Source organism: Terrapene carolina, unplaced genomic scaffold (assembly GCF_002925995.2).
Source record: "Terrapene carolina triunguis isolate 2854851 unplaced genomic scaffold, T_m_triunguis-2.0 Scaffold33715, whole genome shotgun sequence".
NCBI classification, from domain to species: domain Eukaryota; kingdom Metazoa; phylum Chordata; order Testudines; family Emydidae; genus Terrapene; species Terrapene triunguis.
This window is the reverse complement of record NW_020698066.1, coordinates 2,921,586-2,943,880: the sequence shown is the minus strand read 5'-3', so window position 1 is coordinate 2,943,880 and position 22,295 is coordinate 2,921,586. Positions and strand designations below refer to the sequence as shown.

The window sequence follows — 22,295 nt, the reverse complement described above, 5'->3', positions numbered from 1 at the left end:
TTAGTAAAGTTTGCTGTTTTGTATTTTGATACTATTGTGCCCTTGAGAAGGCTTCTTATCTGTTTACTCAACAATTTGTTTACTGGTTAAATAATCCAGATGGATTCTACCTGCCGTACAAGTGAATGCAACAATGTCTGAGGTCCTGAACCAGCAATGAAATCAGCTTTTTTCTTTTAGTGGATGCCTCTACCACTAAAGTCAGTTGGACTCTACACAAAGCACAGAGGCCCGTACGTTAGTGGATCCTATTGCAGGATGTGGTCCTTAGTGATTTCAGCTGAATGTTAATACAATAAAGGGAACATCAGTAGATGACCAGCAACACAGGGCTTAATTAGTCTGCATGTGATGTACGTGACAGTTAGCTCATGTCTGTTTCTGTGCGTTATTACATAATTAGGCCAAACACTGATTATCTGAGCAGAATTTTAATGATTCCCTTAAAAGTGTATACATCTGTTTTGTTTTTTAAATCAATTTTGATTTAAACCAGCTAACTGTTACTGCTACCTCTAAACGACAATCTTTTTAGAAGACTTTAAAATTGTTACAAGTTTTCAATCCAAGAAGAAATTAGGGTATGTGATTTTTTTTTTTAAATAGGAGAACATTCTGGGCTCTTTAAAACACAATTGTTGTCATTGGCCTCACTTAGGCCTTGTCTATACACAGTAGTTGGATCGGTTTAACTTAAATCGTTTTTCAAACTGATGCAAAAGGCTCTGTGGGCATTCTTATTTCAATTTAAATCAGACTTATTTCAGTTTGGCTTAAATTAATTCCTAAACGACTGAAACTAAACCAAAATAAGCCTGATCTACACCAAAATAAGAGTGTGTCCCTCCAACCCTCTGTATCACTTTAAAAAACAGTTCGCGTAAAAGGATCTGATCCTGCGAGGCACTGAGCACTCCAATTCCCACTATAGCTGATGGGAGTTGTGTGTGCCCAACACAACTCAGAATCAGACCTAAACTGAGGTCAAGCATGACACAAATTTTGGCTTATTTTTAAAGACAAAAAAATCCATTTTTGATTTTAGGTTGTACAGACCTAGGGTGACCAGATGTCCCGATTTTATAGGGACAGTCCCGATTTTGGGGTCTTTTTCTTATATAAGCTCCTATTACCCCCAACCCTCTGTCCTGATTTTTCACACTTGCTGTCTGGTCACCCTATACAGACCCCATACCCAATCCTGTCTCCTCTTTCTGTTTCCTAGGAGACCCTCCCCTCCTACCGTTGCTGAGACTACACCTATGATATCAACTGCAGGAACAACTGTTGCTGCAAAAGACAAGAAAATCTGTGGGCAAATGCAAGAGCTGTGCAAGCAGAACACACGGCACTGCAGACACTCGTCACCAGCCTCAGGGGCCAGGACAAGCTCCCTAGACCCCAAATGATGTAAAGCTGGATAAGAATGGCTACCTAATTCACTGAGGTGTTGGGAAGTTCAATTCATGAGTGTTTCCTAAACCTTTTAAAATTCTTAAGTAGAAATGCAACATTTAGCAGCTCTTGTCTAGATGAACAGCATAATAAGCAACCCAAATACTAATAAGAACACTGCACACAGCCTCTAAACAAAACCATTCCAGTTACCATCCTTCTATAGCAACCATGTATGTTTTTGATTAATACATTTTAAATAGCACATTTCACATCTTTTTCCCTTTTCTTTTGGCAACTTATTCCTATGCTACATCCAATGATGTCACATCAGTGGAAAAGCTGAAATACCATGAATAAGATTTTTTTCTTTGTTGCTTCAAAACAAAAAAGGAACCAGGGTGGGAGAGTTTATTCCCATTCGCTCTGAGTATTGGGTAGCAAGTTTTTGCTACTAAATTAACTCTCACTAGTAACCTTTCAGAGTCTGCCGGGGTACTCAAACACATGCATCCTCTTAAATGTTTATGGGATTTGGCCTTTGACTTCAGAAGTGAATAAAAATTTGGCATGCATGCAATCAGTTTAGATTAAACTTTGAAATGACCAATTCTCTGCCCAGAATTCAAACTAAATCGTTATAAAGGTTTGCTAAAACTGCATTCAGAAGTATATTTCGTTCCTTTGCAAACAAGGCCATTCACCATTACAGCAGACTAGATGTGCCAATTAATGCCATAGTAAGATACTTGCTGAATAAGGAGTAGCAGACACACCGCATGATTTTCATTCTCAAGTGTCACATACCCACTTACACACTGCAGTAGGTGGGGGGCATGGATCAGCATTCACGTCGCACTCCCTGTCAGCACCTGGCCCAAGCCGGGATAGCTCATGATCCAACCAACGGACCAAATTCAGTGATCAATCCCGGTCACATTGCACATACGCTAAGAAGAACTGCATTAGGTACCCCTGCTCCAGTTTGTTATGTTTCAATATACAAGCAGCAAAACACCTACTTTCAGCGTAACATCACGTATTTTAGATTAAGGGTATTAAGGGTATCTTAAACCCCGGTGGCTTATCCAAACTGAAGAGAAACTCAACCACCTGAAGTGCACCAATTACGAGTTCAAAGTATAGTTCCACCCACAAAACCACTCTACAATTGGGCACAATCAGCTGCGTCTACCTAGGGAATTCTCTTGCAGTGGACTAGACTGAGGTGATGCAGGGGACAAGTCAAGTGCATTGACTGAGCTGTGTGAAGAAGCTTCCGCAGCATCTGCGTACACAATGCCTAGCTCCAGCCAGCCCTATAACCTGTCATTTTTAGAAGCACTGAAAATCATCCAATTCACACAAAAGCATTTTTTTAAAATTAAATTGTAGCTTGGTATTTTTTTAATCTGTATAAATAAATTATCCCGTCTGTGAGCATAGCAAGTTTCCTTTCATTTGCCAGTGGCTAGGCGAGTAGCACAGTGCCCTGAAATATGGGAGACCCAAGCGGCCTCCATTTTCCTGTTCTGGGCCTTCAGCTGGGAAAGGGGTATTGTTTGGAAGCATGCTGACAAGGTATTGTACTCAGACCTGTGGATTATGCAGGGAAAGGCCAGGAACAGTGCTCCAGCCTAAGCTGCAATTCAACCTGGTAACATCAAGCTAGAATTATTACCCTGTCTCACTAGGAATCATAGTTTAAAGGTCAGGCTTATCTAGCTTACATTAGCTAGGGGCTTGAATTCACATACAGCACTACAGCGTAGTTAATCCACCGCCTGTCTACATAGCACTTTCTACACTGGGGGGGTTAGATAGGTATAACTAAATTGCTCAGGGCTGTGGATTTTTCACACCCCTGAGGGACGTAGTTATAGCAATATAGGTCTGTAGTGTAAACCTGCCCTAGGTAGGACCTAAACTCAACCTTTTTCTAGACTAGACAAGGCAAAGCCAAAGAGGGGGAATCAGATATTATCTGTCAATTCTTTACGCTCCACCCCTTTTTACAATGTATGCAGTAATATTGCCCTTAGTTCTCAAAGAAAACTGTTCCCTTGCTCTGTCACCTAGGGAATAAGCAAGGCAAAGGTAGCTACTATCGAATGAGGGATTGCTCAACTATATAGAAAAAATGAAGGCCCCAAAACGCACTGGAAGATGGAACACCAAAGCCATGCCTGAAGCAGCTTTCTGGTCACAAACCAGGGAAGCAAGGAACAGCTTAAGCCAGATGCTGGGATTTATGAAAAATAACTAACTAAAAATAAGTTTCCTATTTCTGACACATCCAAAACCCTGTGAGGTAATGCTCTGTCTGGATATAAAATACAACCAACCACCTAGCCTTCTAGCGCATGCTGCAGCAAAGAGAAAGGTCAGACAATGACTGCAAAGCAACACATTTTGCTATCCTATGCCTCTTTAACTCAACCCTAACTATTTCAGCTGAAAAAGACGCTGAAGATTTCAGTCTGCACAAAGTGCCTATAAAATGGATAGGATTTGTACTTTGCAAATGACACAGTACATTGTGAAAATAAACACTGGTCTACAAATAGCTGTGAAAGTACTAGTAGTACTGCAGATAGTGCTGGGAAAAAAATGGGAGAAAAAGGTCCATATTTAAAATGTGTTTGATCAACCCAATTAAGCTGGAGACAGATTTTCTTTATGGGTCGCTGAATTAAATAGCAATATATGAAAATAAACATTTTAGATACGAGTTTATAATAGAAAGAATAGGGTAGTGACTGCATGTTCGGTACAGACTTGTAAAACTTGCATGCAGATGTGATGCTGGAAAACCAAGTGCCAGCTCTGGCCAAGGTTATAGGCATTAGCTAAGAACTGACAAACTCATAGCTGGAAACCAAACCAGCTCACCTATATAGTATGTTAGTTTTGTTAAAAATAGGTATTAGTCTTAAAAGAATGCATTTAATGTTTAGACTATGAAATGCTTGAAAGCTGCTGCATGCATTAATCTCACTTGTAACATCTGTATTCCATGCTAAAAGGAAATATGCTTTATAACTTTAAAAATGTTTGTTCTGAATTTGTGAACCCAAGCATGGGAATCACCCCACTCACTCAGGAGAGCTATCAAAAATTAAGTGGGCCATAAGACAAACACTTTGTTAATTGCCCCATCCACCCACGGAGAAGTACGTGCAGAAGGCCTTGTCCCATCGATCTGAATGCTGGAAGCAGGAAATAAAAGTAGTTGACATGAAGATTTTTCATCTCTTTGTTGTTTGAACTCTCACAGGGCCAGAGACATTAAATGAAGGGAGAGATCCCCACGGGCTACCCCTGGGTCTTCCCTGAAATATATTTTTGAATTGACAGATTACCACATCTCTGTCACCTGTAGGAATCAGAGATGGTAACTCATTTGTGTGTATGTATTTTTGCTTTAACTTGTAAATAACTAATTTTTCCTAGTTAATAAACCTTTAGATAGTTTCTTACGGGATTGGCTACAGGCATGGTCTTTGGTGTAAGCTCTAGGGTACCAATTGATCTGGGGTAAGTGACTGACCTCTTGGGACTGGAAGCAACCTAAATATTTTGTGATTTTTGATGTAAATGACCATTTATCACTAAGTCCAGCTTGCCTGAGATAGTCTTAGACAGTCCCCTTACACTCTCCAGGCTGGTACAGTGGTCCAGGAGTTCACATTTGATACTGGCTTGGTGAAATCTAATGACGGAACACACCACCAGTTTGCGGTGTCTGCCTTGTTTTTGACCGTGTGCCCTGAAGTAGGCACTCATGGGCGTGAGCCACTCTAGACAGCATGAGATAAGTACAACGGCCACAATTTTCAAAACAGACTAGTGACTGAGTCCCCAACTTCAGATGTCCTACAGGGGCCTGACTTTCAAAAAGTGCTGAGCACCAACTTCCTGCATATCGGGCCCCTTCAAGGCATCTAAAACGGAGACACCCCAAAATCATTAGCCCCTTTTGAAAACCTTGGCCACGAGGCTCCGATACATAATATAATTATTTCCTATCTGTATAACCACAGCGCTTAGGAACGCTAGTCATAGACCAGGACCCCATCGTGTTAGGTGCTGTACACATTAACTCATCTCCCATATATATGTTTTAATGCATAAATTGGGTCGAAAGATTTTTGAATCTAAACATATTTAGCTGAAGCAGTTTTGGGTATTAATTAACCCGTTCCCTAAGATTTAACCAGTTATGTGAGAGGTGTCACATTACCACTACCCGCCCCGCCTCCCCCCCCGCCCAAAAAAAATATTGTTACTATGAAACCTGAAAGAAATTAAAATGCATTGTTTTGTATAATCCAAATTAAATGCTTATTTGAGGCACTGTGTCCAAATTATATCCCAAGAAGTTTTTACACAGTTACATAATGCTGGCTATGTTCTTCTAACAAATTGCTTTGATTAGCTGCATTGTATAAAAAGACAATGTCTGAGAGTTATATCATTATCTACTTAACAAAGAACTCTTTACTAGGGGATGGGTAACATTTGCCAAAAGTATTCAAATGTTCTTTTAACTGCAGTAAGTTACAAAAGGGTATAGTTTGTATCATAATTCAGTGAAATTAAACTGGCTCTCATCTGTGGTATGCTGCAAGAAGATTAGTTCCCTCCAGAAATATGAGAATGCACTTGAATGAGAAAGGAAAGTGTGTTTCTTAACACCCTGTCGAGCTATACAAAATGAGAGCGAGGGTAAAATATTCAAAAGGGCCAAAGTCCTATTTTCAAAACCAATCTTTGGCACTTAGGAGGCTAAGAAAGCCAATGAGATTTAGGCCACAAAGTGCTTACAGTCACTTTTGAAAATGGGACTTAGGCCCTTTAAAAAATTGTATCCTAAAACAGTGATGGGAATTAACATTTTTGGATGAACCAGAGTTATCCTATCTGGATAAAAGTGCTTTGCTGAACTATACATTCATCTGTGGGATTTTGCAAGAACTCCTAAGAAAGGAAAGGTACAGCCATACAAATCCTGGCCTAGAATGTGTATATGTCTTAGAACCCCAAAAGAGATTAAGCTTCGAGCAATTTTGTTCTCTTTGAGAAGTTTAACTATCCCAGACTCAGGTGATAATGATGTAGATCCTACCTAGTCCTAGTGGCTAACAGCTGCTTCTTACTTGTGCACAGTACAGGGGAGGGAATAAAGAGTCTTTCTGCCCCTTGTGCGGCCCACATAAGGTCCAAGAAGAATTTCATTCTGTACAGTCAGGGGAGCACAGGCACTGCCTCTAATTATATCCATGGCACCCCAAAGGTGCCTGGCCATGGCTTGCCCCCTCTTCCTGCTGGCTGGGCAGATAGGAGACTATGCGACAAATATGAATATGCCCTATAAAAGTTGCTCCCTCTGGAGCAGCGCAGCTCCACACCACTTCCGGTGCTAGACTGTGCCAAAATGGCATGATCGAATCCAAACTTTACACCACATCATTATATTATTTATGCGCACACACACATAAATATACTCACATGTACATTAAGCATTATATGTATCTATAACATAATAGATATATGTAATATTTCAACATGATCATAATACTGCTTTGTACTCAGGTCCTTTCATTCAAGATTTTCAAAGCTCTTTATAAATATTAAAGAAGCTTGAAAATATCCTTGTTAGTAGAGTAAGAATTTTTATTTTATACCCATTGCATAGATGAATAAACTGAGGCACTGTAAAGTATTTGCCCAAAGCAGCAATTAGTATCAACAATTAAACTGAAGAATCCTTTAAGCATGTCTCATGTATCACTAAAACCCAGCCTCCTCTAGAGTTACATATGGCATGAGAACCATTTTATGGATGCACATTACCTATTTCTCCTGGAACACGTTTGCCGTTAAAACGAAAGCAGACTGTGACATTGAGGCAGTTCACCTGCTGCAAGCCATCATGGCACTGGGGAGCTGTGATATTGATGGAAGCTGGCAGGAAAATGGAGATGTCCATTGTAATGACAGGTCTAGATCTGGAGACCAATAAAGAAGTATAATTTAGTTTGGCTTTAGAGGGATGTTTCTCAACCAGATGAAAATAAAGCAAAATTGGAAATACTTGGTATCAAGTAGACATTAAAAAACAACATTGTGAACGTTAGAACAGATTTGGCATTCTTCTAGCCCTTCCCTCAGCCAGCGAGGGAGACCCATATCCTACTACATCAGTGGCTGAAGTGAGATATCATCAGATTTATGTTAATAAACTGTACTCTCAATATCTGAGCACATCATGCACGACCAGATGTGACCAATAATAAATAATCTCTAGTCAAAGGTGTATAGAGACTTCATGATGAGTGGGGAGGGTAATGAGATTAGCGCATTAGAGACCAAAGACAATAACCTCACTTATGCATGTTCACTGGCTAGGGAGCTCAAAAGAGAAAAAGGCCTGGGGCCATGAGGAAAGGGTAAGTGAACACTAATGTTCCATATAATGCTCTAGCAGCAGCATTCATTAAGCTAAACTTTAGGAAAAACAATGGTGGGGTAATTTTTCATAGTAGTGCCAGATGCATTAGGTGCATTACACTGCTATCATTTAGGATGGGGAAATGTTCAGCTAATTCCCCCATGCCATGCACTGACAATTTACAGTACTCCTTTGACTTCAGCGAATTAAGTTCTGACAGTTCCCCCTGTGTGTTACGAATGACAGCTTTCCATTTTTGCAGCCTGTGGCCTGGACTGTTGCTATGGTTATTTCAGGTTGAAGAAGAGTTCAGCCAGAGTCACGTCGCAATCACAGGGCCATGAGGGCGAGGTATTGGTTTTCTGTGCCACATGACACAGTAAGTGCAGAAGGCTTGGAGCTAGGGTTACCATATTCAAACATTTAAAAAAAGAGGACACTCCATGGGGCACCGGCCCCGCCCCAACTCCGCCCTTTCCCCGCCCCCAACCCCGCCCCAACCCCGCCCCCATTCCAACCCCTTCCCCAAAGTCCCTGCCCCAACTCTGCCCCCTCCTGTGAGCACCCCGCATTCCCCCTCCTCCCTCATGCTCTGATTTTGGTTGGGGGTTGCTAAGTGCTTCCCTGCTCCCCACTCACCCTGCAGCCCCTGCACCCCCCCCACCTGCCCTGCCCCTGCACCCCCCTGCCCAGCAGCCTCTATGCCCCTTCCTGCCCTGCTCCTCCTCGCCCTGCAGCCCCTGCACCCCCCCGCCCCTGCAGCCTCTGTGCCCCCTGCTCCCCACTCACCCTGCTGCCTCTGCATCCCCCCGCCCCTGCAGCCTCTGCGTCCCCCGCCTGCCCTGCCCCTGCAGCCTCTATGCCCCTGCCTGCCCTGCTCCTCCTCGCCCTGCAGCCTCTGCACCCCCCCGCCTGCCCTGCTCCCCCGCTCACCCGGCAGAGGGAGAGCTGCGGGCTCCACGTGGACCCAAACACTGTTCCGCGCTGCTCTGCGGGGGAGGAGGGAGCGGGGGAGGGACTCTGGCTGCTAGAGGCCCCAGTGGCTGCGAGTGGCTTTCAATCAGGCCCAGCCATCCAATCAGCCGCGCCGCACTCTACATGAGGGGAAGGGGGAAATCCCGGACATTTCTACTTTATTAGAAATCCCCCCCGGACAGCCATTTAAAGCTGAAAAAGCCGGACATGTCCGGGGAAACCCGGACAGATGGTAACCCTATTGGAGCAAGTGGTTAAGAAATTAAGGCCCCAGTCCTGCAATGAGAACCAGTCTCAATGCAGGATCAGAGCCCAAGAATGCATGAACTGTTATTCTTAGTGCTTTCAGTTCTGCAGATCTTAAGTATGAATATTCCAAAGGTAACTCAAGTAATAAATCTCCCACACACTCAAAAAATGTGCAGCAAACAGCAGATTCAGATCTAAGGTGGGCTAAGGAGCCATGCAGTACATAGAGCAGACCACATTAGAAGTCCCTCCACAAGCCATTTACATCTGGGGCTGTGGCTTGTGGCAGTGGTTATAGGCACTTAACTGGAGCAAGATCAACATCAGTCTCGGATGGCAACTCAGTCTCTCTTAACAGTATCTAAAACTAACAATGGGAGTTTGATATTCATAGAAAAGAGGAGGAAAGAGCAAACTTCCCAGGATCATCTCACATCATGGAAGTGCCTGCACTCAGATGCTTCGGGAGGGAGTAAAATAGATTAACTTGTATATTTACCTAAACATACTATTTTGCAAGCTATGCGCTGCATGATATCTTTAAAACTAGCCTATTTAATGGGTATATATCAAGTTGCAATACACACACAGAGGCACCATCATCAGCCCCAAATCAAAGTGGCTTCCACAAAAGCTTTTTAATATCATTTGGCAAGACATATATTGTTTTTGGCCAAAAGATTTTACAAGAACTATTGGGAAAAAAAGAGTATTTTCCTTTACCCTAATCTGAATCCAAACAGCAAGCATGGCACACTCCCTGACCGGCAGTAGCTGCAATTAATTAGCCTAGATACATGATTAGTCCATAATGCACTAATCTCTAAAGAAATAAACAGGCATTGATTTAGTGATTGGATTCAGGTTGCTACACTGTGTGTATTTTCTTGCTGATGTCACAAGAAACCTTCCACCATCGGGACCAGCTCATGTGTGGCCTGTGGGCATGGAGTGAGTTGCTCAGTATTTGGTCTGAAGGTCAGAGATCAATCTGGGGCCAGGCCAGGTCAAAACTACAAACTCAGAGTCTGTTACCAAATTGAGAACATGAGGCAGGAATTGGGGATGGGCCAGGCCAGCGCCTTTCACCGGAGTCAGCAACAGTCTTAAGCCAGAGATAGTAAACCAAGATTAGGGTTGGGAGCTCAGCCTAGGCCAAGAGCCAGGAGTCTGGAATCAAGCCAAGACACAGCAAGTGACATCTAAGGCAGGGACACACTGGAGGTCTGCATTGTTCAGGCAACTCCCTGAAATGGTTTATATGTGGAGTGCCAGCCAATCAAGAGAATCACAGAGGGCTATTGCACATGCCCCTTAGAGTAGAACTTCCTGCAGGGCTTAGTCTCTCGGTTCCTCTTGATGGCAACCATGCCCAGGCCTGTGGTGGTGACAAGGAAGCGGCACCTGCCTTAAAACCTGCAGTCCCTGGTTCTAGGTCCATGTGTTCTTACATCCAGTTTATCTCTTTACAACAACACTAAAGCAGCATAAGTGTTTGCACCTTTATTTCCTTTTCAAGCTATTTCTGAGGAACAGAGTTCAGAGATTTCATCTGTTGATGTTTCACAACATTTGATGGAAAAGCTACTGGCTTCCTCTGTTTGTTTGAGTAATAATGGAATATTAATGGTTCTCAAAGAACACAGCACCTGCACCATGAAGTCAACAGGAGTTTTTCTACTGACTTCAATGGGAACAGAAACAGTATCTAACAGGACACATAGGAGGATAGACTCATTCCACAACTCTTAATTATTTCCTCAGCCCCATATTTCTTCTATTAAAATGACCATTCCACAAAATCTTCAAATGACTGTTCCATCTAGTTCTGGACACTGTTGTTTTATTAAACATTCGAGTGTTTATTCAGAATGTAGTTATTGGCAAAAATAGCCCAAAATATAAATCAGCATCAAAATAAAAACACTTTCCTCTTCCAAGGGCGCCTTTCATCTGAGAAAGTCAAAGTACTTTGCAAAAAAATTAATTAAGCTGCACTACATCCCCGTGAGGTACTGTATGCAAGTATCATGAACCCCATTTATAGATGGGAAAACAGACATGAAAGTTCAGGTGAGCGGCCCAAGGTCACACAGCAACTCAGTATCAGAAGTAGTAACAGAACCCAGAGCTCTCAAGGGCATTCCCAAGAAGAGTAAATTGCAGCAATCTAACCTCTTGATGTAGCCTCTTGATTTCTTTTCTAATGCTGTGTTACAGGTATCATATTCAGTAACATGATTTTGGAGATTTGATAGACACCTATATTAACAGCACTCAACATTGTACCACATGAGCTTCAACCATTGCACAAGTCATCTATCATATTGACTACAACCCCACCACCTCCTCCTCCTCTGTGGCTGCCTGATATTTACATGGTGCCCCTCAAAGTCTACCCAACGAAATGCAGAAAAAAAACATCTTCCTCACCTGTCTCTCTGACCGCTTCAACACCCTCCTTGAGTCCTTGCAGTGACTTCCAGTATCCTGCCACATAAAGTTCAAATTCCTCATCCTTCCCTTCAAAGCTCTACCCTGCCTATGCCTCAGTTCTAGCCCCACTACATTCCCTTCACTCTTCCAATTTGTCACACCTTGTAGCTTCCCTGGTCTCCACCTCCAACAAGCAACTCCATGGCACCTGCACACCTCAAAATAGTTGTCCAGATCCTGCATGCATTGCAACCTCACTCTCCTTCAAATCCTTCCAGGCTCACTTCTTTCACTCTAACTTTTCAACACTGAGCTACCGTCCTACACCATCCACTGCTGCCCTCTTGCCCAATTTTGTTTCCTTAAATCAAACGATATTTTATATAGCTAAAAACAAAAAAAGAGCCACACAAATTCAAGTGACTATATAAACAACTTTATCTTTCCATAAAGGAATCTCCATCTGTTACTTCTATAACCCACACTCTCCCTATGTTCCCAACACCCATCTTTTTATTTGGCATCCCATGGAGTGTGTCTAAATTAGATAAGTTCTTTGGGGTTGGGTCCCTTTTATTTATTCTGTAAGGTACCATCCACCCCTATTGGGTACAGTGTACAAAATAATCTAACTTGTTTCTTCTGACCATAATGAAGAGAAAATAAAAACTATTGGAGGAAGACTGAGAAACCACATAACCAATAAACAGGAGCCAGAAAAACATCATAAAAAAAGGAAGAAATTGTTCTCACCTTAGAAGCACCACATTGTCTGACATGAAGGCCCCAATGGTCACATCTGAAAACAAAGTTTCATAACTTTTACTGTTACAATGGCATTTGAAGGACACAGAAACCAAACCCTTGTAGTCTGTTTATTCATAACAATTTTTCAGTAGAAAAATATGTACTAATAAATAAAATATTTCCCCATTTGCAACTTAGTTCTGCCGATCAATACATCACAATGTTTGTTTTGCCTCCACTGGAACTGCAAAATTGGGTTCTTCAGGTCACTCCAGTTCTCTCTTTTTGTATCATCATCATCTCAGCTCAATTTTTTTCCATTAAATAGAAACTACCCTCTAGAAAGTAACTACCTTCCTAGGAAGCAAAAATTCTCAACTTTGTTTCTCAGTCCTGTACCATAGGTTCTAAACCCAGACAACTGAACCTGGGGTGTCTATGAGAGAGACTAATCGTGTCAGCAGCTTTCACTGAGTGAGGAAAAAGGCAGACACCTACACTTCACACTGTAAGCTTTCCTGTTACTGATTTGAAGGCTCTTTAGTAAGCAATATGGAAACTACTTGATATGCTATATTTATCTGCTGCTTTTTTTATTGTTGTTATAATTGTAGTAAACATACCCGGATAACCATTTCCATCCATATCAACTCCTCCTGATATGGACTGGCCAAACATCCGCAGCGTTGGGTTTATAGTTTGCCCAGACAGTTTCTGCAACAGATAGTATAGAAGTGGAATCACTGAAAGGAATCAAAATTAATATAAAGCACCACATGGCTCTTCTCTCAAGGCCAGATCCTCATGTACACTGAGGCCTCTTTTTACTGCCAGAGCACTATTGGAACCTGACCTTGCAAACCATAATCCTGCAAACCCTATTAATATGTGTAAGTCCCATGATCTCTTATGTGAGAAAGTGTTTTCTGGTCTTGACTTGAGTTAAAGGTTAGTGTTGGTTAAAATAATACAAATACACACACACACACACACAAAATGAACAGCATATCAAATATATTTTTTATAGAAGACAGGGTCTAATTTTGTATTCCACAAAACCTTTTCCATCACCTGCACTCATACGATTAAGAATTTTATGGAGCATCACTCAAAAAAAATGGTTAATTTAATTGAAACATCAAATCCAACATGACCACTTACTCTAAAAAAAGTTTGTCGATGGGAGATTCATTGCCATAGCCAGTTGGAAATTCTGTTTTTCCATCAGCTATCATACAGTATTTTGTACCAGTGCTGATGCTATATGTCATTTCTGTCTCCCAAACCCAAAGGGCTTCTTAAAAATCACTAACACACAGGAACTTTCCTTAAATAGTTAAAAAGGCAAATGTTTTATCTGGAACAAATCAAGATATTAAAACCTCATCTTCCAAGCCAGCCACATGGCCCACAGGCTCCTGTGTATGCAAAAGAAAGGAGATCTGAGTTCAAAAAGGGATCCGATCACAGAAGTTAAATGGAAAAGACCTATTACAGGGTTGCTAGTGGTGCTTCACAGCCTTTTACAGGCTACAATACTTCCTTGTCCAGCCCATACAAGAACGTTAATAGTAGCCAAAATGTCATACAAGAAATTCATTGAAAGAGAAAATTCAAAACCAATACAGTAGTGGGGGGAAAAAAGAGATCCTTAAAACTAACCTGTGATCCTAACAGCCAGTTCTAAAGGGGAAACTATGCTTTAAAACAACAGAGCTAAACTTTCCCAATCAAGTGCAGTTAACATTAGGCAATTGGAAGAAACTTGCTCCTCACATTACATTTACATCATAGAACATGATTAAGTTTTTGGGGGGTCCCTAATAGGGTGGTAAGTTCTTCCTACAGATATCCCACAGACATATTATGGTATAAATGCTGAGGTATAATGCTGTTCTCCTTTAAGTGCCATGAATGAAAACAGCAAGCCATGAAGCTTAGACAGACTATTTATTTAGCACATGCATTACGTTGCAAGCCAATTAAGCTGCTTTAGCTCAGAGCCATCACTAAAGTTGCTGTAGGGGAGTGAGGCACGGATATAGAGAACGATTTAAAGTAGAAAAGGGAACGAAAAGGGTGAAAATGTATATGATGAGGGGCCGCTTCCTCTCAGAGCTTGTTTAAAAGAGGAAATCCAGGGCATCTGGATGGCTCAGGGGCATGGTAATAGGATACACAAAGCCTTTCACCTCAAGGTGGCGGGTTCAAATCCAGGCCAGGTAGGTAAGGAACAAAAGTTGTAAGCATTTAATGGCTGTTTGGTGGCATATGAAAAATGAATTGGTGGCTTCAGTCTAATCCCTTTGGAATAGGTACTAGGATACATTGTAAAAATAGTGCCACAATTGGTATCCTGGATGGCCAAGGAAGGAAAAGGGCACCAAGACAGAACAATGGGTGTCCTTTAATCCTCTAGAAATGGTCTCTCCCAGGAATGAGGGGCAGGTGTATTGCATTTGCCCACTTTGCTGTGGGAGGGGAGGAACAAAAACTTTAATCTGCAGCACTGTCAATGTGTCTAATGCACTAAATTTCCTCGAAAATGAAAAACAAAAACTCCAGTCTGGACATGCAGGAGCTTAGAAGTCCAGAGTCGCCTACCAAATGAGAAGATCGCCACTTCCAGCAACTATTGCTGAGAAGAGAGTGCAGAGCTGAGCCATACATATGCTACAAATTATCACATTTTAGAAGTATCATAAAAAGGTTTTAACTTTCTTTGTAAAAACCAATGCATACTGTACATACAGTAAAAGGCAGAAGGACTAATCCCTTACAGTCTATTAAAGAGTCTCCACTATAACCACTAAATCCTTTATTCTGCTTAAAGTGATTTACTATGTAGGATCTCTCCCAGCAACCAAAAATATTTAGATCATACCTTCAAACAGACAGAGGACGGGGTGCCAAATCTGCCTTTGCAAAAGCTTGCTAGACAAATATTAGAGACTATGGGGCATGTTTTAATGGGATGTATGGGATTTTATCTTCTTAATTCCCAAGATGCAAAGACTAAATTACCCTGGAATTATATTCAATGCTTCAGTGCCTGTATGGCATACGTAAGCAGTTTTTACCTCATGGTGGTTTGATAAAGTGGAATCTCAAGACTGCTCTCCTGACACCTTCTCCTACTGGGAGGAGGAGCATCTCAAAGTAGTCAAGTGTGCTTCTGCAGAAGGAGTCCCTAGAATCTTTTCCTTCTCACTAAGTCTGGTCCTGCTGGGAAGAGAGCAGTGCCAGATTCCGCCCCCGCCCGCCCCCGTCCCCTGCAGAAGTCTGCTTTGCCATTCCAGTGCCTGTGCTTGTCCTTTTCAAGGTCTGCTGTCACTGAAATACCCGCTCCCCAAGACTTCATCTACATGGGAAAGGAAGCTACATCTGAGAACTGTATTAAAACATGGTTTAAAAAAAATTGCTCACACTAACCCATTCTGGAATTGTTTGCCTGGACAGAGAGGATGGGGCCAAATGTCATTAGAAACCATGCACAAAATAGAACACTGAAGTCTCAGCTCCTAACTAGGCTCAGGTACGGAGTCTGAATTGATGCAGACTGCACATACAGAGACACACCAGCTACAGAAGAAGAGGGAATCAAACGGTGTGGTGAGGAGAGAGATTACTGCTTCCTGTCACAATGCTTTACCCATACGTGTGGCGCATTTCTGCGAGACCTGACAGAGTGACTCAAACAACAAGTTACCATAGAATACTGCGGAACAATGCCACCTGCGTCTCCATGGTAGATATACACCGCTCCTACGTAGTCATCCTCCTTTGGGGCCCCAATGGCAACATCTGCATACGTAAAAGAATGTGAATTGAAAACATGTCACAGTCCTTTCCCTTTCCACTCTTCCCGTGTCATCCTTTTACAGAAGCCCACTGCCCCAGGCTGAAACAATTCATCATGAGAAAAAGGATCATGCTATTACTGGTGCCCACTTAGCTACAAATAGTTATCCAGTTTAATGAACAGCTCATTAAATTCCTTTTTAATTTATACCTATTTTGGCATCTAATAAGAAGCATGTCTCTTAGTTATAAAAATGTGTTTATTCCCACCAGCCTGCTCAAAAAGCCATTTAACAGTCCTTTCATCTGACCAACCCAGGGTGGATCAGCCTTGCACATCAAGACACCACTGGCTCGAAGTAGAAGCCGCCCACTCTGCACTGTGACAACTGTGTTTGAAATGCCAAGTTTCCAAAGTCAAGTTAGGTCAAGTGGGTTGTTTTTCAAACATATAGGGGAACGAAAGGGCTGCTGAGTGTCTTTGAGGATGTATATTCAGACACACATGCTAAGCCAACCAGTCCTTTTGAAGTCCTCAATCTGCCAGAAATCACTGCAGCAAACTTGCTGGTGTCAACACTCCATTCTCACCTATTGTTATCACAGTGTACGTCCTTGTACAAGACAGCCCATGAAAGAAATTGGACTGTAGGTTACAGGGGCAAGTGACAATAAATAGAATATACAATAGGAGGCAGTAAGAGCTACATGTTAAATGTACTTTCTGATAAGAAGCCCCAGTTACGCCAATAAATGGGATATGGGAATAGCCCTGAGACAGAAGATGCCAAATGTTACACAAAAGATGATGTGGTTTTCTTTTTGTTTAGGGACAACCTAAGAGTCATTAGTAAGACATATACAATAGGATAAAAAAAAGCAGAAAGGAAATAGACCAAATGCCCAACTTTGCCCTGAGTTACCCAGGTATAACTCATGTTGAAATCAATGGGATTTACACCCATGTTAAGTGTAATTAGTAAAAACATCTTTACCAGAAAGTGGCATCTAGAGCTTGATTCACCACAGTATTATTCCAGTCTTAAGAAGAGATAATTTCCAAAGGAGTAATGCTGTGGCAAATCAGGCCATCTATTTGAAAGGTTTTCCGATGTGGACTAGAATGATGTTTCCACCTCTATTTTGAAATAGGATTTGATGGTAAAGTCCCTGTAATAACATTTTAAAAAGCCAGACTTGGCTAGAAACAGAACATGGCGGAATGGAAATGCACTGACCTGAGTATCCATCATCATCAATATCTCCTAGGGAGGCCATACTTTCCCCAAAGTGTGCATTGTAGGCATTGTCGCCGTTCAGAACAAGCTGCTCTTCCAGGACTCCCTAGCAAACAGGAAAAAGGACAGGCTAAGAAAAACAGAGTGAGTGCTGAAAGCTACAGGGCCTCCCTGCCGGAACACACGAAACTCAGGAAACACCTGGGGCAGAGCTGCAGTGTGACTTCTGCACTGCTATCGAAGCCCCAGTGAATGCAGCTTGCCTGGATATATAAAACAAAAGGGTTAAACACAATCAGTCTAATTGACCCCAAAAGTGATTTGAACTACACAGGACACACCACAGGCCAAACGCCTTAGTCATATATCATAATTCAAGAAACTATGTTCTACAGGAACACCCACATATGTGAGTTCACGTGAAGAGCCCTGGATTTTTCATGACTAGGGTAGAACAGGCACCAATTAAGTGACTCTGCTGGCTGATAACTACTCCTCTGAATTTAAAACTGAAGTCGGAAAGAAGAGAATGCTTTTAAGAACACAGAAACACCACATATTAATTAATTCTCTATGCTCCAAAAATCCCCCGGTGATGATCTTACCTCATCTCTTTCAAGAACAAGGTTAGGAATTCTGCATGGTATTTTCAAAAGCGCTCAATCTTGGTCTAAATCTGCTCCCTGGGAACTCAATGGAAGCAGGGTTAGGACTATACTGACTGTTTTTGAGAATCCCAATTTTTTTCTCTTTATACCCAGGAGAAAGGACTAATATGAATGATGTAATCAATATGCCAAAGCCAGAGGACTTGTTTGGCTCACTGAGTTTATCCATACATTAAACACCACTATTCAGTTCTGTTGGCATGTTGTATCCAAAGAATGCAGTCTCTAATCAGCATTTACTCTGCCAAAGTTCCCACTGAATTTAGCAGAGGTTTCCCTGGGCAGAGACTGCAGGATTTGTGTCACAAGATTTGAAAACTCCTAAGCTATGCCTACCATGCTTGCAGTGGTGCACATCGCTATAGCACTGCTAGTGCAGACACTCTAAGCCGATAGGAGAGAGCTCTCCCATCGATTTAATTACTCCATCCCCCATGAGTGGCAGTAGCTGTGTCAGCGGGAGATCCTCTCCCGCTGACACAGCGCTGTTCACTCCAGCGCTTAGGTCGGTGTAACATATGTCGCTCAGGGGGGTGGTTCATTCATACCCCTGAACGACATAAGTTACACCAAAGTGGTAGTGTGTAGATAGCCCTAGACTTTGCATGTTAGAGAGCAAGGCAAAGAATGGATGAATGTAAAATGAAGAATAAAGGATAGCTAGAGTTAATATGAGAGAGAGCGAGAAAGCCCAGAACAAACTGACTTTTGCATTCACATGCCAACAGATGGCAACTCATGCCCACCCACTGTCTAGCCAACCTCATTTGAGTGAGCTTTAATTTCTTGCAATGAACCCTCAAGAGGAAAGGAACATTTCCACAAGAAAAAAAAACAACTGAATTACTCAAGCCAACCTCAAGAGCTCACCTCAAGTGTTCAGATTTTTTTATTCCCCACTTTGTGAATGAGGGCAGCACATGTAATACAGTCTTTTTCTTGGCTGCAGGGAGTTGCCGACATTAAAATAATCCTACATGAAGAAGTTGGGACACAGAGTATGGGAGGGGGAGGGGAAAGCATACAGTCCTGTATGTGTTACTTGTTTCTTTAGAGCACACACTGCCAGTGATTAGATATCAGTGTATCAAATCTATCATAATGCCGTATGTGCATGCTATAAAGTAATACGCTACATGCCATCCGGGTTATCTCTTATGGTGTACGTGTCATGTGAGTGGTGTGGGTGAGATAACTGAAATGAAGTGGAGTTGTTCTGGCATCCATACCACAAAAATCCCAATCCTACAAATAGTTATTCATGTTACTTTACTTCAAACGGGAAGCCCCAATGAAGTCAAGGTTGAAGGAAGGAGAAACTGCTACTAGAACCTCAAGTTGTTTTATTTAATACATCATTTACAGACACAAATAATTCACCTTTTCACCATGAGCTCTTTGGGGCAGGGATTGTCATTTACTCTAGGTTTGACATCACCTAGCACAATGGGATCCCAAAGCGGTTGACCTCTCGGCAGTACTGCAATCAAACATTGAATAAGCAGCAGATCAAAGTGGGGGGGAGGGAAATCAGGGCTCATTTCAAGGATTGTTAATTGACAACTGAATTAACCCAAATGCAAGTCTGGTTTCTTTCACGCACAGTCTGTAGGACTTGTAGGTAAATTTTATTTCCAGCAAAAATATATTATTAAAGTTATAAAAAGAAAGTTAATGTGAATCCAATAGTGCTACTGTTGAATCCAATGAAAAATCTCCCATTGACTTAAAGGGAGGAGAATTGGGACCTATATATAAAAAAAATACAGCTCAATTCTTAGAGTCAGTTTAAAAAGGCACTTTCACGAACACATTTCCCTGAAAATATATATATGCCTTATTTTTCTTTAAACACTGTGTACTAATCATCTTCTTTGCTACTCCGGGAAGTCAAAGTTCAGAATATCCCAAGACTACAGTTGTGCAATGTGAAATTCAGTGGTTTCAGTCGAAAGGGCTTTCCACTGTAGACTTTCGATAAATAGCATCAAGTAATAATACAAATCTATTCATTAGTTTCTCTTCAAATCCCTAGTGTTTTGTTTTGAGTTGTGGGTTTGAACAACCATCCAAAACACAAAGAATAACTCTGGTCAAAGCAGCTGATTTTCAGTTGGTTTTGACATCAAAAGCATGGAAATCCACCAATACCACCAAGTTTCAACATAAAACCAGAAATTTTTCCAAGCTTCCTCAAAAGATTCACATTTTCATGACTAGACTCCTGAGTTTGTAAAAAAAACCATGATACCACATGATTTTTGACTGGCTTCATGTTTTGTTGGAAACACGCACACACACATCCCGTGTATGTAAGACACCAAATTTCATGGTAAACCGCAGCTGGACTGACCCTCCCGCCACATGCTCATCCACTTTGCATACTCACATTTCCTCTGTTGATATAGACTGTGACTTGACCCTCATCCCTGATCTCAGAAAACATGGGTGCTCCAACCAGCAGGTCTGAAAGTCCATCCGAGTTCAGATCAACTGCACATAAGGAGGAGCCAAAGTAAGAGCCCATCTGTAACCAAGCCGAGTCACAACAAAGCATTCAGTATCTGCCCACACACAGGAGGAAATCATTTATGTTTTTTTAACATCAACTGATGACTTGCTGCTTTATCTCACACTAGCAGCCCTAAGGAGAAACCTTAGGGAATTTTTTGGCAAGAATTAGGCACTTTATTATAACTGTGCATCAGCTCAGACAGTTTGCAGAAGGAATAAAACTCACACTCCAAGACATACTTAAAAGAGGCACTAAAAGGCCTTACTTTAGAACAGCTTTTGTTTGGCAAATATCTAAAATGAGGAAGAGGAGAATTAGCAGCCTGGGCCAAGATTTTCAGAAGTGACTAGTGATTTTTGAGGCCTAATGTCACACAACTGAATGGGACCTGATTTTCAGAGGGTGGTGCTCAGCACTTGCTAAAATCATGCCACTTTTCAAGCTGGAGTCCCCCAAAAATAGAGGCACCCAAAATCACTAGTCATTCTTGAAAATCTTTTTTCTGGTCTTTTTAAATTTCTCACCATCAACCAGAAAGAAAAGTAGTGGGCTGACTACAGGATTTTGTCCATGCTAAGCAGCTATATTTGCATCAGGAGGTTACTTCCAGTTCATGAGACGTGAGGGGCAAGTTTTGGAACACACAGCCCAAGAGGATTGTAGGATAGCATTGGCAGACTCCCCAGACCAGAGTCTGGCACCCCAGATTTGAGCTGCATCCACATTGCAAAATACCTGGACTCTGTCCCACATTACAGAAGGACTCAGACTCTCTGACTCACCACTCCAGCATGGGCCACTGACCTAAGTCAAGAGGGGTTACTAGCCTAAGTCAGACTAATTTCTGTGTGGAAGGAAGACGGGCTTGGGTTTGAACCCGAGTCTGAGCCTGGGCTTGGTGTGCTGTGTCGACATACCTATACAGGCTCCGAATGCAAGCTAATCAGCCTAAGGCCCTAAGTCTGCAATCCCTACTACACAGAACTCCCATTGGTTTCAGTGGGAGTTTTATGCCCAGAACTTGCAGAATCAAGCCCTAAATGTGTAGTCAATTTCTATCTACAATGAAAGATATCAGGCTGAGATATTTAGGAAAGAGAATGAAAGACTTAGATGTATTATCAGATTTATTTCAAATAACTATTATTGTAGAACATTAAATACTAACCACCCACCCAAATATACCCTTAAACCCACAGGCGTGCGCACAGGGTGTGCCTGGGCGCTCGGCCCAGGCACACCCTAATGCAGGGGTGGGCAAATAGCTCCACTCCCCGGCGCAGCAAGCCGCGGGGTCCACGCTCCCGAGCCGGAGTGCCCGGCCGAGCGCAGCAAGCCGCCGGCCCATCCCCTGCCTTCCTCCCTCCCCTGGAGCCATGCTGCCGCGGGCGCAGCGCTCTGGGGGCCAAGGCTGCACACTCCCGCGGGGCAGCGTTTGGCTCCGTGGTGAGGCAGACATGCTCTCCCCTCCCCTGGAGCCATGCCGCTGCGCGCAGTGCTCTGGGGGCTGGGGCTGCGCGCTCCCGCGGGGCAGTGTTTGGCTCCGCGGGGAGGCTAGCAGCCTCATCTCATGGTAAGGGGTCCGGGGCCAGGGGGGGGTTGGATAAGGGGTGGGGGCAGTCAGGGAATAGGGTGGGTTGGATAGGGGGTGGGATCCCGGGGGGTGGTGGTGGTTAGGGGTGGAGGGTCTCTGGAGGGGGCAGTCAGGGAGCAGGGGGGGTTGGATGGGGCATGGGAGTCCCGGGGTCTCTCAGGGGGCGGCAGGTGGATAGCGGTCAGGGCAGTCAGGGGACAGGGAGCAAGGAGGGCCCTGGGGG

At 42.7% G+C, this 22,295-nt stretch overlaps 1 protein-coding gene across 1 annotated transcript in view; it reads right to left on the bottom strand.

Annotated features, from left to right (window-relative positions):
• The window catches only part of LOC113409497 (integrin alpha-9-like), a 296,697-nt gene that overhangs the window by 216,065 nt on the left and 58,337 nt on the right, over positions 1 to 22,295 (bottom strand). Inside the window, exons 9-14 of the mRNA XM_026663483.1 lie at positions 20,353 to 20,490; positions 17,296 to 17,401; positions 15,966 to 16,060; positions 12,880 to 12,970; positions 12,263 to 12,308; positions 7,252 to 7,406 (exon numbers count right to left, since the gene is read on the bottom strand). Coding sequence (XP_026519268.1) covers positions 7,252 to 7,406; positions 12,263 to 12,308; positions 12,880 to 12,970; positions 15,966 to 16,060; positions 17,296 to 17,401; positions 20,353 to 20,490 — 631 coding nt within the window. The remainder of the gene's footprint in view (positions 1 to 7,251; positions 7,407 to 12,262; positions 12,309 to 12,879; positions 12,971 to 15,965; positions 16,061 to 17,295; positions 17,402 to 20,352; positions 20,491 to 22,295) is intronic.